Source organism: Centruroides sculpturatus, unplaced genomic scaffold (assembly GCF_000671375.1).
Source record: "Centruroides sculpturatus isolate CEXI.00-Female unplaced genomic scaffold, Cexi_2.0 scaffold1329, whole genome shotgun sequence".
Taxonomy (NCBI): Eukaryota; Metazoa; Arthropoda; class Arachnida; order Scorpiones; family Buthidae; genus Centruroides; species Centruroides sculpturatus.
Genome location: NW_019385579.1, coordinates 13,043 through 29,000, shown reverse-complemented (window position 1 = coordinate 29,000; position 15,958 = coordinate 13,043). Strand labels below are relative to the sequence as shown.

Below are 15,958 nucleotides of genomic sequence, written 5' to 3'. Positions count from 1 at the left end.
ATTAAACTTATTATATTTTGCAAATATTCATCACCAAGGGGCAGCTAAAAATCTACATTTATCAGTGCTTACTTCAATAGATAAAAAGCTCCCAATATGGCATAGATAGAAAGGAAAGAAGACATCTCTGTTGCTACCAGTGCCAAGTTTAAAAAAGTGTTTGTTTTTAGTCTAATATATATTTTTTCATTGTTTTTAAAGTAAACGTTTTAAAAATTGTTGGCAACCAAATTGAATTACAAAGAAAAGTTGATTATCAAAAGCTGTATTCCAGAACAGTGAGAGTGAATAAATGATGACTATTTTCCAACAGATTTGGTCTTCAATTTTAACTTTAAAATTATGTTTGTATGATTGGTTGACAAATCTCAATTGTAAACAATTTTTAATTTAAATGTGAAAATTAATCCTTCTCAAACTTTTAAATTTCTTGCTTTGACTGGTTAGAAAAAAATTCAGTTGACTACAGAGTAATAGTGATTTTAATAACAAATGGTATCTGTTTGGTTGATTTTAATAACAAATGGTATCTCCACTTTCTGATTAAATTCTGTGCTGTTTCATCATAAGTACAGGTATCCAACACAGTTCAAAAATTGGGGATATCCCCCATACAATGTAGTTTCTGATTTTACTCTAACATGGTTTGGTAATCCTCTATAAAAAAATTTTACAATTTTTAAGTGCAAACTCCATTATTCGATAATTTTTTTTTATTCAAGTAAGCATGCATGTTGTCTCAAATTTTCCCATGGATTTTAGAATAGTAAAATTTTTAATTTATATTGTGCCTTTCAATGCATTTACTTTAATGAAAACTGATAGCACAATTTTTTACCCTTGTCTTAGCTTTACTATCAATCAGGGTGTTGTCGTCATTACTTTCAGACTTTAGCCCTTAAGACTGTCACTGTGTTTTGTTATTATAGACTAGTTTTTGTATTTAGTAAAGTTCATTTAAACTTTTTAGATAAGTGTTACTAAATTTTTTTAACTGTAGATATTAATTATCTAAGAATGATTACTTCATTCATAAAAATGACGAACGAAATACAGTGATATCTCAGTATTCAAACACAAATTCTGGAGGGGGAATCACCCAGTACTTGACTGAACAAACATGATCCTTTAGAACAAATTTTTTATTAATAATATATTTTTCTTTTTATTTTGTCATTCATAAAAAGTTATGATAAAATTTAAAAAAATGAAGATGTTGCTGATATTTCTGATCAAGATCAACAAAAAAATATTGAAATTGAAATATTGATATTGAATCAGAAATTAACACCACTTTGTAAAAAAAAAAGCCTTGTTTAACTAAAATTAATATTAATGCGTCATACAGTACTTTTAATTGTGATTGTTAGTTAATTATTAATTGCTTTCATAAACATATTTCTTTTAGTAACAAAAAAGAATAGTACACTTGTGTTAACTGTTTGAACCTAACCCTATGTTTTGTATTAGTCCTTTGTTTCGTATAGCATGATTTAGATAACATGGCACTTTTTCAGAATATAACTACCGTGTTATATGAGTGATATCTGTATATTTATATTCTCTATGCACACACTATTGACTCAAATAATAGTCAATGGTTTATCCAAGTTATTTAAATCTTGAATTAATGAAATTTGTGCCATGTTTAGCTTTTGAAACAAAATAATATAATAAAAGCTGATAGCAGTATGCAATAAAATTTTCTGTTAAAAATTTCTCATGTTTATTAGTGAGACATTAGTTTTGTAATTGTGGTAAACTGTCTTTCAGTCTTTTTACTCTATTAATTTTTTATGCAGATATAATGCAAACCATTATATATAGTGTTTATTTTAAGTTTTTAGATTGAAGAATTAATTTATTCATAATATTTAATTTAATATTATATCGTTCCATCCTGTTTATCCATATGTAATAATTGCTCTTTTAATTTTGATGTGTGTCATACATTTGGTGTGAAAAATGCTCTAGAAATTTTATAAATTGTTGATGCATATCAATAATATTGACTATTTTAAATAAATTAGCATCACCAACACAAATTATTTTCCAAAAATACTAAAAACAGAATAAATTATTTTATTCTTAGAAAAAACATCTGTAGAAACTAATTTTTTGCATATTTTTCATCGAAATTAATTATATATCAAATATCAATAACAAAGAAAATTAACACTTTTTGTGTCAACCTGAAAAAATAAGACTGAGAACAGATTAAAAATCATATTTATTCAGTTTTTAGAGAATAGATTCATCCATATTTATTGATATTTTGGTGCACTTAATTCCCATCCTTAGTCATAACTATAACTACATTTTTCACATAGAGCTAAAGGTAACCATAACTAGTACAGTACACTAGATAGATAAACAGCTCAACTCTTATAATTATACTTTTGTTAAAATAAACTAAAAAATAAACAAAAAAATTTAGATTTTTAAAAATAAATTGTAAGGTTTTTAAATGTCATTTTATGGGAAAATGCAAATTTATGAGTTTTCACCTTTAACTGTTGGCAAAACAACATATAAGTTGATGAGATATCACATTATAAAGTGATTTGTGTATAAGTGACTATCTGTTCAAGGTAAGTAAAGATTGTTTGTAATTATTTTTTAAAACAGGCTATACAGGGAATTGCTTTGGTATCAAGTGGTGCTGCAGCACCAAAGCACTTTCCTGAATAAGTCTATTGTGATTAAATAGTTTTGTTTAAAAGCATGTAATAAGGCCATTCTACAATTAAAAAATACAAAAGATTATTTAATATAAAAATTAATCACTGATTATTGCTTTTTAATACAAATTTGAATCTTTGAATGGAAGATTCAAACTATTTGTTTGATTATTTTAAGTTTTATATTTTTCTAGATCTTTGCCTGAAGATATCTCTAATGCAAAAAACGAAAATAGTTGCAACAAAAAAACACCTTTTTACAAGCAATATCTTTTTTAATTGTATTGCCATAGATGAACAACTAATCAACATAGATGTATTGCCATAGATGAACAACTAATCAACATAGATTGTATTGCCATAGATGAACAACTAATCAACATAGATAAGTTATAAATTGGATGACAGAGCATAAAACTAAAACCAAAACCATAAATCATAAAAATGGCACACCCAAAGGCTTTGGAAAAATTACAAGCAAGCTAACGTTCTCTACGACAACGTTAGCTAAGCAACTAGAAATGACGAGGATAATAGTTTCATCCCCAGCCATGCCGAGGCTATTCGGATTTGCTAAGACACATAAATCAGAAAGAAGCTTGAGGCCAGTAGTGGATAAATGCCGTGCACCTACGATACTATTAGAACGGAAGCTTATGGAATTTATTAATGCAAACATGCCTCCACACGTTTATAATGTAAAGCAACCATTAGAAGTGCTCCAGAAGTTGAAACAACTGAAAGTTAACGAAACAAGCTACATGACAGTGCTCGACTTTAAGGCTATTTACCCTTCAATTAAGCTTGAACCATGTTTTTGTCACCTAAGAGATTTTTTATTGGGCAATATCGATAATGCAGTGAAGTTAAGAAAGCAAATTCTAGAACTGGCGCATTTGGCTACATTCTCCTCACTTTTTGTTTTTGACTGTACTGCATACTCGCAGCTTAAAGGAGTACCAATGGGTAGCCCAGTCTCAGGCTTATTGTGTGAGATGGTAATAAGATCTCTGGAAAATAGCATATTGCTGAAATATGAAGATAATGTGATAATGTATGCAAGGTATGTAGACGATGTATTTATTATTTGGAAGGATAAACCAGACATATGCCAATTTATTAGAGATATAAACAGCAATACTTATGGCCTGGAATTAGAACTAGAGAAGCAAAATCATAAAAGGATATATTTCTTAGATATAGAAGTCGAAATAGAAGAAGAAGGGCAAATCGCTACTAAAGTATATAGAAAACCGACGTACATTCTGGATTTGATACCATGGTCCTCTCATAACCCAACAAGCTACAAACAAGCAGCATTTAGAGCACTGATTAAAAGAGCGTACACTCATTGTAGCAAGGTTCATGACACACGTAAATAGCTGGAATACATCGCAAAGCTAGCAAGAGATGTAGGACTTAAGCAAAATAAAGTAAAAGCCTTAATACAAGCAGAAAAAGGAGGCAATAAGAATAAAGACAAGTGAGAGAAAAAGGAGTTCACCATAATGAAATACAGAGCACCATTAGGTAACATATACAGAAAAATAGGAATAGAAAGCAACAAGAGAATAGTATATAAGAGAAACGCAACAATATTCCAAATGCCCAAATGACAAAACACCCATAGAAATGACAAAACACCCATAGACAGGAGGCTGGTTCCAGGTGTGTACAGAATACTGTTGCATGATAAGAGGCTGAAAAAAGGAGATATATTATATAGGAGCCACAAAGAATCATTAAATGAAAGATTGAAAAGAATATAAGATTTAAACAACCAATCACAGCTTTGGCTAATTATGCAATTGCAGATCCAACAGAGATTGAAATCAAATGGAGCAAGGCAGATGTCATACAAAAGGTTGAAAATAGAAGACATCTAAAATACGCAGAAGCCTGACACATTTACAAATACAGAGAAAAAGGGCAAAATACAAATTTTCGAGAATCAAACAAAATAGCATCAGCATGGAAAGTGGCGGCATTAAAATTGTAGAAATGGACATGCAATTGAATATGAGAAGATTATAGAAGATTATAGAACGTTTTGGAATTTCCGTTTAGCAAATTTAAATTCTATTAGTTCGATCCTGAAGAAGGTCTGTTAATCTGACCGAAAACGTTTGAGAAGTTTTTAAAATAGACTGCATTTTAAAGGTATTTGGAGTTTATTAATCCAAAACCATAAATTTGTTTGGAACCTAAAAATGAAAGTAATAAAAAATATTTATCCTTAAATAAATCTACTACTGGATAGTGAAAGTTTTGTTAGTAATCAACTAATAAAATCAATGAATTTCTATTAGCTTTTAAATCTATTCTATTCGCTCATAAAAAAATTAGAATAGTTATAATTTTTAAACACTTACCTGACGTTTAAAAGCAACACATATTACATAAGTAGACACAGAGCCTTTACATAAACAAACAGTACAAAATGCTATGCATCCTTTAGTATCAGTTACTTTAATCCATTCAACCTCAAGTCCATCTAAAGCCCCCACAGGTATTAATTTCAGATGTCTTTGTTTACCTAAATGCAATTAGATAAGAAAAATTAGCTAAGTGTCTGCAATAATTAAAACCTGATTGAGAAAACTTTTAAAAATAATTTTAGAATTTAAATCTTCAATATACAATTAACAATAGTCATTTTTATTTTTGGCTAATAAAACCAACTAGAGACTAACAATTTTGTCACATTTTTTTCCTCACATTTGAAAGTTATGAAAACTGCTCAAGGGGTGGTTTCCTTATTATGAGAAAACAATTGCCTGAAGAGGAATTTGGTCTCTCATCTGAAATGCATTTCAATAAAAGAAATTTTTAGAGGTTGATTAAGTGGTCTTGGTTTCCTAAAAGACAGACATAAAAAAGATACATGACAAAATTGTTAATAATTTTTAGTTGGTTTTATTAGCCAAAAATTAGAATAGCATACATCCATTTCCATAATAATTATTCTAAAAATAGCCAATTAATGCTGAAGTTTTATTATGTATACAGTAACATTTTATTCGATAGTAATACACAGATAAACAATTTACATGCAATGTTCTCTTAAAATTGCAATAAATAAATTAAAGATATATTAATTTTTTAATAAAATTGTACATTATCAAATGACTAGTTTCTTTAAATTCTGAATTGTTATATAACCATTAAGCAATATACAAATTAAAACTAAGCAAAAATAATTCTGCAAATAAAAGATAAATTTAATCAAGAACTCATTAAATAAAAAGTTAAAGAAACATTTATTAAATTTTATTACTTTACATATTTTTTCATGTTATAAAAAAATAAATATTAAAAGAAAGTTGAATGAACGTATTCATAATTTTTACATCAGAGTTTCTACATTTATGAACATCGTTTAGAAAGAAATAATAGTAACATTGGTAATAATATTGAATAAAAAATAAATATACTGTGTCTTGAAAATAATTTGGACTAGTTATTTTCCAGACATCGTACACATTTTTTTCTATATTATTATAATAGTCATATTAAAATCTTTCTATAATTAGTTAGAAAAGTATCATTTATAAAAAGATTTATCTATATTTCAAAAGTTTAACAAGCACAGCTACATACAAGTTTTACATTAATAGAAATTTTTTATATGTTAATATAAAATTAAAAACTCATAATTCTGATATCAAAATTAATTAGCTTTAATAATTGGCGAATTACCATAAACTATTATGAAATAATTTTAGTATCAATGCATTATACTAAAATGATATACCAAATATTTTATTAAAAAGAAATAATCTTCAAATAATTGATTAAAATTTATATAAGTGAAGTAGATAATTTTTATGAAATATGGACTTGGGCATTTTTGAAACTATATGTCTCAATTGTAAAATATTTTAAGCACAATTTCAAACAATAAATTGTATTAAAAAATAAACACAATCCGTATTATGCTTCTTTACATTAATTTTTGTTTCACATTATCCTTTGCTACAAATTCAATATAACAACAAAGTTTAATAGCCCACAGAATTATAGCTGTTTACTTTTATTATGAACAAAGGCTGTCATTCAGACAGATCATTTACAATGGCAATATTAAATTGCATGCTTCTAGTCCTTGTGTTTACTATTATTAATTATTTCATTACAATTATCCTTTTAGGACCATAATGTCTTTTGGGGCTTATCATATGTGAAAATCAATTTTTTAGATTTTATTTAATACTAGCTGTTACCCGCGGCTTTGCTTGCACAGATTTTGCAAACAAACCCTATCGGCCGATTGCAGAGACAGAGTTTACATTAAACGACGTTTACATTGGCTCTTACTTACTTCGCTATTACTCCCCTGTTTTAGGAGTCGTTCGGCCAATCGGATTATTTCTTCGTGACGTCAGAAATGGTCGAGTGAGTCTAGAAAATAGGTCAAATAACTTGTTTCTAATCGCTGTCTTGTAGACAGCGATTAGAAACAAGTTATTTGACCTATTTTCTAGACTCACTCGACCATTTCTGACGTCACGAAGAAATAATCCGATTGGCCGAACGACTCCTAAAACAGGGGAGTAATAGCGAAGTAAGTAAGAGCCAATGTAAACGTCGTTTAATGTAAACTCTGTCTCTGCAATCGGCCGTACGTACATTCAATATTTCAACAACCATAGTAATTAAAGAGAAACAAAACACCTTTTTTGCCGAGAAATAAATATAATTCTCGTTTTCAACCTAGTTAATAGGCCATCCTAGGTTGAAAACATTTGTTTTTTGAAATTATATTTATTTCTCGGCAAAAAAGGTATTTTGTTTCTCTTTATTCAGTTGCTGAGCGCTTTTGATATTAACCATAGTAATTGTTATTTAACACCTACCGTTGAGAATGATGAGAATTGCTGAGAATCAAACAAACTGTTTTTAATTTGATAAATTTTCTGGAATGTTTGCAATCATTCTATAATCGAACCAATATGCAAAAAGAAATTCAAATTTAAAACGGTTCGAATATTTGGTTAAAAAATCGAAATATATAAAAAATATTTATAACAATGTCTGAAATGTTATCAATTTATACCCCTAAGTACTCAATGAAGACTAAACGTAATTAAAATATAAAAAAAAAAAATTGCATCTAAAATAGTACAGTAGAAGCCGTTCTTCAGGTTAAGCTTTAATGCTCCCCTTTGCCCCCATGGGGGAATTTTGAAAAATCCCTTCTTAGTGTGCGTTTTCATGATGTACCCTAACTGTGTACCAAATTTCACCTCTAGGTTCTGGAACTTTCTAGAAAAAGCTGGAACATTCTCATTGAAGCATCACACATTTTCGAAGTCAACCACTTTCAAACCCCATATCTCTCACATCCTTACAGCTATCGAGACACCACCATCATAGTGCACAATGGGAGACTTGGGGTTACTACAACACACAAACACCATTCATGTGCAATGTGTAGTTTTGGCTGCAGAGTGATGTATAGGCACATGTCCATTTATATATATATAGATTAAAATACAATACTTAAACTATTTTTACAATAAAAATGTTATCCACAATTAACAGCCTAATAATAAATATGCATTTTGGCATCATACCCTCATCAGTTTACATTTTTTAGGCTAGTATATTTAAGGTTCCAAACATATTTAAAATAATCAACAGCCTAATAATAAATATGCATTTTGGCATCATGCCCTCATCAGTTTACATTTTTTAAGTTGTTCTATTATACAAACTAATATATTTAAGATTCTGGGCATATTGATATAAATGATGAAAGATTACATTGTTACAGTTTGGAAAACAGAAGTTTTAATAAAGAGTTAATTTGATATGGAAAACAGGCATGCAAAATATCATGCTAAATATGATATGAAAATGGAATGAGAAAACCCGGTAAAGATGCATTTGCAATGAAAACAAAGAATAATTTTAATGATTTATTGATAGGTACTTTAAGTGTTTTAGTAATATCCAGTACATATGTAAATATATTAGCATGCCCAGTATATGATTGAATTTTTTAAATACATTCAACGTGATTATTTTAAATATGTTTGGAACCTTAAATATACTAGCCTAAAAAATGTAAACTGATGAGGGTATGATGCTAAAATGCATATTTATTATTAGGCTGTTAATTGTAAATAAGACTATTATAAAAATAGTTTAAGTATTGTATTTTAATATTAAATAAAAACTAAACTCCAAAAAAAATCAGTCTCCACATATGATAACTCCCAAAAGGATAATTGTAACAAAATAATTAATAATTTACAATGGCAGTTTAATCTTTCTATCAATAAACATAATCTCATTCCATCACAGTGGTACATACAATTTTAGGTTAAAGGCACAAAAGTTGAAGATACTGGTTTTGTAACAGACATAGCACATGACACTTTAAGAAGTGTGAAAAAAGGAGGATGCTTATATAGTAAAGAAACAAATCTTTTGTGTATACTATGTTAATTAATTCAGCAACAATTTCATATAGACATATCCAAGAGGAGTTTGAGATATACCTTGTAAGTCAAGTTTCACTGTTACATGAAAATGACTATCCAAAAGTTGAAGTATTTAAGCTAAAATTATTGCTTTATCATACTTATCTTTTACACTGAATTTTTAATAATTTTGTGGAACATTAACAATACATTGCAAGCAAAAGAAATCAACTTCAGATTTTATCTATTGTAACTATTCATTTCAATAAAATTTCAAGCTTTGCACATAAATCTATTATTTTATCCTTGTCTTGATGTATAAAAGATTATCACCTATCAAAACAATCAACTCTGTATTAGAACATTATGAAATGAGAATTAGAATTATGACAAGACTGCATTTAACATACATACATGCAAAAGAAAAGGCTGTACTCAAAGGTGTAACCTTAGAAGATAGGAAAGATGGGTGAAGGAAGGAAGGAGAGTGATTTGAGGAAAAGTTAGGAAGGTGAGATAGTTGGAGATTTGAAAGTGGAAAAAGGAGGACATGAGCCACAAAGGAAGACTGTTGGATAAGACAAGGAAATACAATGCTATACGTGTGCAGAACAATTTGTATTTACAGGGAAGGAGAATGCTCATGAGTGCATTTAACAGAAAAAAATTTTCTGTTAAATGCAGTCTTGTCATATAATATTAATTTACATTAGCAGTTTCTTACTGCATATTTCTAATCAGAAGATGATAACAGACATGCATTAAAAAGTGAAATCATTGGAAAAAATTACCACTACAATTATTTCACAGAAAATTTTGAAAATGTTTTATTAGATTCACATTTTTTAATTTTTATTAATCTGACAAATGACAAATCATTATTTAATACATCAAATAATTCTTAATGTTTGATAGCATCAAATTAAGAAAATTTTTTCTTTTAAAAATGTTAATTGTAAATAATATCAAAAGAGTAATTTGAAAGCAGATTTGCTTACATTCCATTCTGAATTTTTAACATAAGATGACAAATAATTCTTTATATTATAATAATAGAAGCATAACATTTTGCACCACTTTGCAACTGATGTACTGTACAGTAGAGCATTGTTTATCCGAATCAATTGGGGACTGGGGTTGTTCAGATAACTGATTTTTTGGATAACCGATTATGTACGAAAAAATATATTAACCTATCCCATGCTGAAATTTTTCTCCATTGCGTGTCGCTTTGCGTTGAATTTTCGTCGATGTTAAGCCTAACATAAACTTTTTAAAATAATAATCGTGGCTATTGTATCGTTAAAAATTATTTCTTTATTTTGTACAAACAAAATAAATATATTGAAAAATATAAAAACAAACAAAATTTATACTTCAGAAGTTAATCTAGTATCAAAAACGTTTGATTCAGCATGACACACAGTCCTCAGAAAAATACCATACAAAAGTGCCAGTGCTACCAGCTAAAACACACACACCAACAAAAAATATATTGGAGTAGCCCAAGACATAGCCAAAGATTGCAGTGCCACAGCACTAGCAAAAATTTAAATTTGCCAACTGAAATTCTTTCGGATAACTGACGTTACGGATAACCGATTTTCGGATAAACGATACTCTACTGTATTTTGTTATTTACAAGAATTTCAGAAGGCATTATTTTGTTTTTTACTATTAAGATTTTAACATGTCTTGATGATCTAACTAGCACAGCTTATCACGAGAAAAGATATTTCTCAAATCAATATTAACTGTGTCAGTATATGATCCTTGAATTTATCTTTAACTCAAGGTAATTTCTATGGGAGGTGCCTAATGAAGACTTTAATTCTGTAATGACCAATTACAAATTTGACAGTAATCCTACATATAAAAACAATGTCACTTGTTTTAACTCAAGTTTTAACTGCATGTTGTGCATGCTATTATCTTGCAACCCCTTGTATTTTCCCCAATTTAGCTCCTAATGACTTTTTCTTTACCCAAAGTTAGAAATCTTTAAAACTTTAAAAGTCAACAGAACTTGTACAACACAAACTAAAGAAACTTTTGAGAACTCTGAAAGAATCTAAATCGAAAAAAAATCATTTAAAAAAGTATATTGAAACTCCAAGTGATTATTTTTTTAAATATTAAATAAATTTTCTCTATATTCTAACACATCTTGATTTTTTGACCCATTCCTAGAACTTTTATAACAATACCTTGTCTAACAATATTTTTTATAAAATCATATTAAAATACTTACCTGCAATTACAATCAACAGTTGTTCTTCAGCAATATACTCTATTTGTGAGATCTTTTTCCCATCTCCTACTTTAGAAATTTCTAAAAGTAATAATGTATAATGTAAATATTATTTATTTAAATCTTATGATCATTGAAATTAAACAGATATAATAAAATAAATAAATTTAAGCTTTAAGACACTTAATAAATAATTGTAAGATTCATTACTGAGCTGTTTATTTTAATATAGATATTACTAATCAAAGTAATTTGTCACTAAAGTAGGCAGGCAGAATTGTGATTCATTATTAAATTTTTATATTTTTTTCAATTTCTCTATCAACACAAAAACTGCTTAATAATAAATGCAACTGCCATTTATTAAATAAAAAAATTTTGAAAACATTTAGTATTTCAATTTTTTTAAAAATTAATAATAAATTTCTTAAAAAGGCTGTTGTAATTAAATAAGTTAATATTTTAATTGACAATAATAACAATACAATACAAGGAAGTGGTGCTAATTACGACTAAGTGACAACAGAGCTCAATTAATTCAAAATAAGTTTTCACAAATTGTACAGTAGTTTTTGCAGTAATCAGAGGGTTGCTCTGAAAAATTTTAAAAAATTGCCAACCAATTCACCAGTTTAAAATTTTTTTTGCCACCAGTTTTACTTACTAATTAATGCAGGTGCTGGTAACGTTAACAGTTTGGAGTCTGGAAAGCAAAAGTAATATATTAAGCTGTCACTTAGAAATAAGAATAATTTTTGAATAACTTTTTAATGAATAATTCGAAATAACACATTTGATCACAATGTTTAAACAGTGATAAAATAGTATACTGAAAAAAGATCAAAGTGAAAAAAATGTCACCCCAAAAAATTTCCCAAATTTTCTGTTGGTTGATAAAAAATCTCCAATCTGAAAACTCTGGGTAGCATTGCACAAAAATTGCTGTCAGTTCTCAACATCACTTCCTACCTTCCTGCGTGAACTTGTCATGTGACATCATGAAATCACTAGGTGTGGTGCACAGGACCTCAATATTCTGCTGTTTATCCTGAAGCATGCTTTGTGATTCAATTTCATACTTAATGTCAAAATAAGCAGACTAGGGTTTTTATTGCCATTTTAATAAAAATATCGCCAAGTGGAAATTTTGGTGCTATGTAGCCTGGCCCCTGAGAAATATTTCTTAATGTCCATTGATTTTATAAAGAAATCAATTATAACTAATAATTTGTTATCTATAATAAGTTCCTTATTCCATAAAAACAAAAACTAAAGTTAAATCCTATAGATCTATGCTATTGTGAAAATATTCAATATTATAGTAATGGCATGCAGGTAAGTACTGTTAAAAAATTCCAGAAATTGAAATTCATTTGTTAAATATTCAATAGGAAAATAACAAATAAAAATGTTTATTAAAATAACTAATTTATTTACTAGAAAACAAATATATTACAATTAACTCAAATGTATTTAAGATAATTCATAAAACTGCTTTTCTATCAGCCCAAGAGTTTTCCTATTTTGAAAAAGACAATTAATATTTATTTCTTAATTTCACATTTGTTAATCTAGTAAATAAAAATCTTACTAAAATTCAACAATTTAATATAAATTGAATTTCTTTAATATAGCATTAGTTTATAACAAAAATATCAGAATTTTTCACAATCTAAATATCATCACTGCCTTTATAATAGATAATAAGAATAAAAAATAAGTATGTATGTACCGTACTTAAGTACACACACAATTCAAATCATGATTATCTTGTTTTAGTCTTGTACTCCTTGGATTAGTTTGCTATTAGATAATGGAAATTTAGGTCTTTTTCTTTAGTCTTTTTTCCTTCAATATAGCCCTTGGCAAAGACAACTTCCATGCTGTATGATATGATACATCCCTATCACACTTTAAGACACTTCATTATTAATGATAATACTCTTTCATTTCTTAATTTCTTCCAAAATTTCCCATTTGATTTCTTTTCTATCTGACTTTTTATATATAACCAGAATTCAAATCCTTTTTAGATACATTAATGGTTTGCATTTCTTCATAGTACCACTGTCCAGACAGATTCTCAGAATTCTTTTTTGTACATGTAGACTTAGCTTTAAATCAATAAAAACAAAAGATTTGCATAACAAGCTCTATAAATAAATAATCAATTTTCATAAAAATATATGATAAATCATTTCAAAAATTGAGCACTGCTTTATTGGAACATAAACAACAATTATATGCTTCATAAGAAAAAATAAAAATAATACATATATACACAGTCCAGTCATATTAATGTGACCACCTGTCAAAAGCCAGAATAACCACCTTTCGCAGCACGAACCGTTGCCAGATGTGCCAGGAAAAGAATCAATGAGGTTTTGGAAGGTACAGTACTCACAGGAATGTGGAGCCATGCCGACTCGAGTGCTTTGGCCAACTGCGCTAGGTTGCGTGGTTGAGGATCCATGGCACAAACAACCCAATTGAGGTGGTCCCACAGATTCTCGATTGGGTTTAAGTCCGGGGAGTTTGGTGGCCAGGGGAGTACGGTAAACTCATTCTCGTGCTCTTCAAACCATGCACGTACACTGAGAACTGTATGATATGTTGCATTGTCCTGCTGGTAGATGCCATCGTTCTAAGGAAAAACAATCCACATGTAGGATGAACATGGTCCGCAAAGATAGATACGTACTTCTGTTGATCCATCGTGCCTTCCACAATGATGAGTGCACCTGGAGAATGCCACGAAAACATTCCCCAGACCATAATGCTCTCTCCTCCAGCTTGGACCCTTGCGGTAATTGTTGCAGGGTGTTTGCTTTCAGACACCTCACGCCGTATACACCAATGTCCATCTGTCTGATGGAGCATAAAATGTGATTCATCAGAAAAAGCCACCTGTCACCACTAAGTGGATATCCAATTGCCATACTGACGTGCAAATCCCAGCCTTCGTTGCTGATGAACAGGAGTCAGCATAGGCGCTTTAACCAGGTATCTGCTACGGAGGCCCATACACAGCAATGTTCGCTGAACTGTTGTTGAGGAGACACTTTTGGTAGCTCCTTGGTTCATGTGGGTGGTCAGTTGGTCAACTGTTGCATGTCTATTTGCCTGTCGTGTACCTCTGTCGTCTATGGCCCATGGTGCACCACATTTGCCACGTCACTAATTTTGGATAGTGCCATTTTGCCATGCATGGTATACTTTTACCACTGTGGCACGCGAACAGTTTACAAAATTAGCCATTTCAAAAATGCTTCCTCCCTTGGTCCAGAAGCCAATGATCATGCCTTTTTGGACAGTGGATAAATCGCGTCATACATCCATTACAACAATGATTGCAATATGTTTCACTTTCCTCAGATACCCTTTATATATCCTCCACTACAATGTGTTGCTACCTTCCACCTGTGATTAGTTATTTCATGTTGATGTCGACAGTAAGAGGTGGTCACATTAATGTGACTGGACTGTGTATTTGCTACTATATATAGAGAAATTTTAAATTATATTTCAATAAAGCAATGCAGAATAATTGCTTTATTGACAAATAATGCTAGATGCATAAGAATCTATCCTCAAATCTCATTTTTATACTCTTGAAACTATAATAGTAAGTAATGTAATAGTGACTATAAGAATCTATTTTCATATTAGAGTTCCATAATCTCAGGAGTGGACTGATAAGTAATATTAGAGTGAAACAAAAATCAATCATCCATTTGAGTTCTCCCTAGTAGTATAATTTTTGAATTTGAGAAAGTTTTAAACGTTTCTATTATCATATGTATTGCCATGTATGTTGGGATTAGATTCTCCAGCTTGCTAGTAATACAAGAGACAACATTGTCCTGAATAAGAATGTCATTTTTTCACCTAAATGACAGATATAGTAGGGTGAAAAAAAAAATAGAAAAGGATCTAAAAAAATGGAGCAGGTAAACTTAAATGTGAATATCTTCACATCTCACACCAGTCCAAAAGTACATATGAAAACTTTGCAAGAGAAAGTCTGAAAAGAAGAAATTCTTCTTTTCAGACTGTCCATGTCCATGACTTATAGAAAAATTTGTCAAGATTGTCTGCAATCTTGTTTCATGTGTTTCCTCTCCAAGTAACAATTGATTTAGAGGTACACTTCTAATATTGTACCTTCTTTAAAATAAATGGTTATTCAAACTGCCATTTATTTTTAAAGTTTTGTTATGATAATAAGCAATTGCAATCTCTCCATTCACCAACTGTTTAACTATATGAAATCAATTCAGTTAAGTTCATTTTATTACTTTGTTATTTTATTAATAAAGATTATAAACTTAATTATACTTTATGATAACTTGAAATTAAAACAAAATATATTAAAAATATTATTATATTATACTTTACCTTCACAGTCTAAGTCAATGCAATATAAGCCTTCTTCTGTTCCTAAAGCAAATCTTTCATAATCTAGAATATTAAAGTAATAAGAAATGAATGTTCAGTTTTTCCACAAATAAAAATCTAATGTTGTTTAATAAAATTAATCTGATTTTAAGAAAATAAGTAATTCAATAATTAATGAAATAAGTAATGAAAATTGTCAT

General features: G+C 29.1%; 1 protein-coding gene across 1 annotated transcript in view; it reads right to left on the bottom strand.

Moving 5' to 3' along the window:
* Nucleotides 1–15,958, bottom strand: part of LOC111640297 (serine/threonine-protein kinase Genghis Khan-like) — a 35,672-nt gene that overhangs the window by 6,883 nt on the left and 12,831 nt on the right. The window contains exons 7-10 of the mRNA XM_023386303.1: nucleotides 15,759–15,821; nucleotides 12,025–12,063; nucleotides 11,361–11,441; nucleotides 5,054–5,217 (exon numbers count right to left, since the gene is read on the bottom strand). Coding sequence (XP_023242071.1) covers nucleotides 5,054–5,217; nucleotides 11,361–11,441; nucleotides 12,025–12,063; nucleotides 15,759–15,821 — 347 coding nt within the window. The remainder of the gene's footprint in view (nucleotides 1–5,053; nucleotides 5,218–11,360; nucleotides 11,442–12,024; nucleotides 12,064–15,758; nucleotides 15,822–15,958) is intronic.